Consider the following 3,675-nt stretch of genomic DNA (forward strand, 5'->3'; position numbering starts at 1 on the left):
CTGTAGCATTTTTTATGTAGGAATAACAGATGGGGTTGATTCCCCTATAACCAATAGAGCTGGATGCCATCGATCGAGACGCATAAACGAGGAGTGAGACAAGTCATCGCCTGGTGTGTTCCTTCCTCTTGGCACACATAGTACTCCATATGAAACAAGTCCTGTTTGATTTCAAACAAATTCAATAATCAGGTACGCACAAATCTCAATACACATCATGCACCATAATACTAGTACATGAAATATACAATTCTCAATCATTATACCATTGGGATCCAAAGACTTGACCAATAGGTACTTCTTCTTGGGTTCATCCCTAGTAGGCTCTGCTATTTATCTCCGCTTCGTGTTTTCTCAACCTTTGTCCCAACTCGCCCTTCTCCCTCATTGGTCAAATAGTGAAGATTGGGAAAACCCGCATCACAAAATGAATTCATTTTCTGGATTGTGATGAACAACATCTAAATGAAGTCAATCAAAGTAAAACATCCATATCCCCTCTTTTTCTTGCATTGGTGGGGAGGTCGGTTTATGCACCATCATGTTTCACAAACATGCTACGGATAATATGTTGACAATATATATTCTCATATCTCGACGCAAGCATCTTACATGGACATTTGAATTCATTATGTCCTTATTTAACCATACGTAAACACCGCAGCTAGTCTTACTATCATGGCCTAAGGCAGACTATATATCTGCATATTTTATGTCAACACAACCTTAAAAGTTTTGTACTAGCTAAGGGACCGAACACTGGTAGTATTTAAATCAGGAGGATTGATCGCTGACACACTATCTAGCTAGAAGAGGAGCACCCACGCAAGGAGAGAGACTATCGCCATGAGTGGCACCTGTGGGGCCGCCGCCGCCGCCTTCTCGAAGGTCAGCTGCCGGGCACCGATGTCGTAGATCATGTTGGTGCCCGCCTGCAGCATGCTACCTAGGATGGAGCCTAAAGGATAATCCTTGGGCATCGGCAGCATGGTGAGGCACTGGAACCCGGTGTTGGTGTCCTTGTAGAAGTAGTGCACCGTTGTGAGGTCCATCCCGGGTGAGTCCACTCCATCAAATACCAGAGTTATCTTGGGGAACTTGAGCTTGGCCACAGAGGTGGTGTCGTAGCACAGGTCCAACTCATTGTTGCTTTTCACGGCCGGTGAGTCTATCTTGCTCATTAGCGCTTGCTTCACGGCATAGTAGGCGTCACTCTGGAGCCAGGTGAGGGCGATGGTGGTGCTCAGGGCCACCCCACCGGACTTGCCATCCGCCGCGAAGTCGAACGCTCGGTCCGGGATGCCTTTTAGCGGCTCACCGTCAACCTTTATTCCGGTGAGCTTAACGTAGTACAAGTCCTGGTACACGTTACTCTTTAGCAATGGTGTGGAGCGGCTACGTTTAGTCTGCGGCACGGCTTGGTCGCCCAGCAGGACCACGCTGGTGGAGCTCGAGCTCTTGGAGTCGTCGGGTGTCAGGAAGTAGGAGAACCTGCAGATGCATGCACAAGTCATGATTCAAAATTACCCACTCGGTCCCATAATATAATATACAGTTTTGCTAAAGCACATTTAGATGTGCAATAAGTATTGCACATCTAAGTCCTATGTCATCTAGATATGCTCTAGACACGCCCTATAATATAAAAGCGTTTTTACATTACTAACTGGATTGAAGCTCTTGTAGTGACAACCTTTATTTCAAAAACTTTTATAAAGTTTGACCAAGTTTTATCAATAGTATATATCAACATCTTGAATGATTTTGTTAGTTTTTTGTTTCTCTCTTATATATCTTATAACATATGTAATGTCACATAATAATGATGACGTTGATAGTTTTTTCTCTCTCTTAACATAGAATCCGAACCTGGTGATGTGTAGCTGTGACAGGATGGAGAGGGGGCCCTTGCTGAACCCAATGGCGCCGTCCTTCACCGTATTCTGGGTGCTGCAGCCAAACACCACGCTCCCGGAGACGGGCGACGTCCCGGTCCCAGCACCGAAGGTGAACTTCTCATAGCCGAGGTAGCCGGTGCTGTAGCTGCCATCGTCGAGTGACCCGTACGCGTACAGGCAGCTGCTCGTTGTGTCGACGCAGTCGTTGTTAGTGGTCTTCCTGAGCACGCTGGAGCACGTGTCGCTGATGCAGGGGACTGCGGAGAGCACTTGCGCCGGAGCGGGCGGGCACTGCACCCAGAAAAAGTCGTTGAAGATGTCGACCACGCCGGAGAAGGTCTGTTGTCCGACGGAGACGTTGTAGAGTATGATGCCGGCGTCGTCCGCGGCATCGGAGCCCAGCTGGCCGGCCTTGTTGGAGCTGCGGAGGGCCTTCGTCAGAGCGGACGCGCCCGCGCTTGCTACCTCCTTGACGATGATGCTCGCGATCCTTTTCATGAAAGGCGAGCGGACGATTACCCCAACCGCCGCCCCCGCCAGAGACGAGGCAGGCCCCGGCAGGAGCAGGAGCAGCAGCACCGTCATGGCGACCGCACCTCTAGCTCTTCTTGCTGCTGGCCGATCCATAGTGGTCACGCGACTGAAAATGCTAGCGTTAACTTAAGTTTGTCTAACCAACACACCAGAGAAAAACAGATTGAGAATGCTAGCGTGCATGGTTGCGTATATGAAGCATACGGGAAGTTCTTATAAAGCAGAGGTTGCAAGGGGTTTGTTCTTTTGACGGTTTCTAAACCAATAATGCATGTGCCCGTCCTCGTAGTCTTTAAATAATATAAGCATGAATGAAAACTGAAGCATTAAGTAGCGAAATTTCGAATTTTACAGGTTTCTTATGAAAGGTGGGCATCCCGGCCTCTGCAACGAAGTGATGCACACAACCGGATTTTATTACACATCTATTTGAAGTGTAAAATGTGCTAGCCACCCTGGTGGAAAAATAGCCGGTATATATAACTGCCATCAGACGATTGCGTCCAAAATCCATATGTATCCACTGTTCCACTAGGAGGAGGAAGTACCACATGTGGATCAAATATGAAACTGTGCGGATAACCTGCAAAAAATGGGCAACTCCAAAAAATCCTTTGGTTAATGACTAGTTCTTGAGACGGAAACAGCTTTTTGATTCCTACACCAGTGGTGTTTGTTTCCGTCTGTCCTTCCAAACAGCAGCATGATGAGGTCCAACCGTCAGCAGCATCATGATGACCAACTGCCATATGTATGTTATAAGATTAACATAAGTTTGTTGTGACTAATAATATGCGTTGATGAATGAAGTATACAATGAATCTTCTGGAGTTGACAAAGGACTTGTTCCCCTCAAAAATAAAAAGACAATGGACTTGTTCCCCTCAAAAATAAAAAGACAAAGGACTTGTTCCCCTCAAAAATAAAAAGACAAAGGACTTGTTCGGCTGAAAGGAGCAACCTGTGTATTTTCTGACGGATACACAGCTAGCTGATTAAAGTTGCCCGGCGCCCCTGCATGCAAGTTGCACCGAGTGAAAATTCATATATTTATGGACGTGTATATTTTAGTTTGTTGCTCGATCATCCACCAGCTGAAGAGGCAACACGGTAGTTATATGGAAGAATCCAGGCGTATCCTCGATCACACACATATTTTTTGGAGCATATTCTTATTTTTCATTGACATTGTGCAATCATCGACAAGTATCGTAAGATACTGAATTAGGGCATCTCCAATGCT

At 46.5% G+C, this 3,675-nt stretch overlaps 1 protein-coding gene across 1 annotated transcript; it reads right to left on the reverse strand.

Annotated features, from left to right (window-relative positions):
• Positions 1-721: 721 nt before the first annotated feature.
• Positions 722-2,532, reverse strand: LOC119273097 (aspartic proteinase nepenthesin-1-like). The gene is made up of 2 exons (XM_037554386.1): positions 1,870-2,532; positions 722-1,491 (listed from the first exon to the last, which is right to left on the reverse strand). The coding sequence occupies exons 1-2, from the start codon at positions 2,523-2,525 to the stop codon at positions 807-809; spliced, it is 1,341 nt and encodes a 446-aa protein (XP_037410283.1). The 5' UTR covers positions 2,526-2,532; the 3' UTR covers positions 722-806.
• Positions 2,533-3,675: the final 1,143 nt, after the last annotated feature.

The sequence above is a fragment of the Triticum dicoccoides genome, chromosome 3A (genome assembly GCF_002162155.2).
Source record: "Triticum dicoccoides isolate Atlit2015 ecotype Zavitan chromosome 3A, WEW_v2.0, whole genome shotgun sequence".
Taxonomy (NCBI): domain Eukaryota; kingdom Viridiplantae; phylum Streptophyta; class Magnoliopsida; order Poales; family Poaceae; genus Triticum; species Triticum dicoccoides.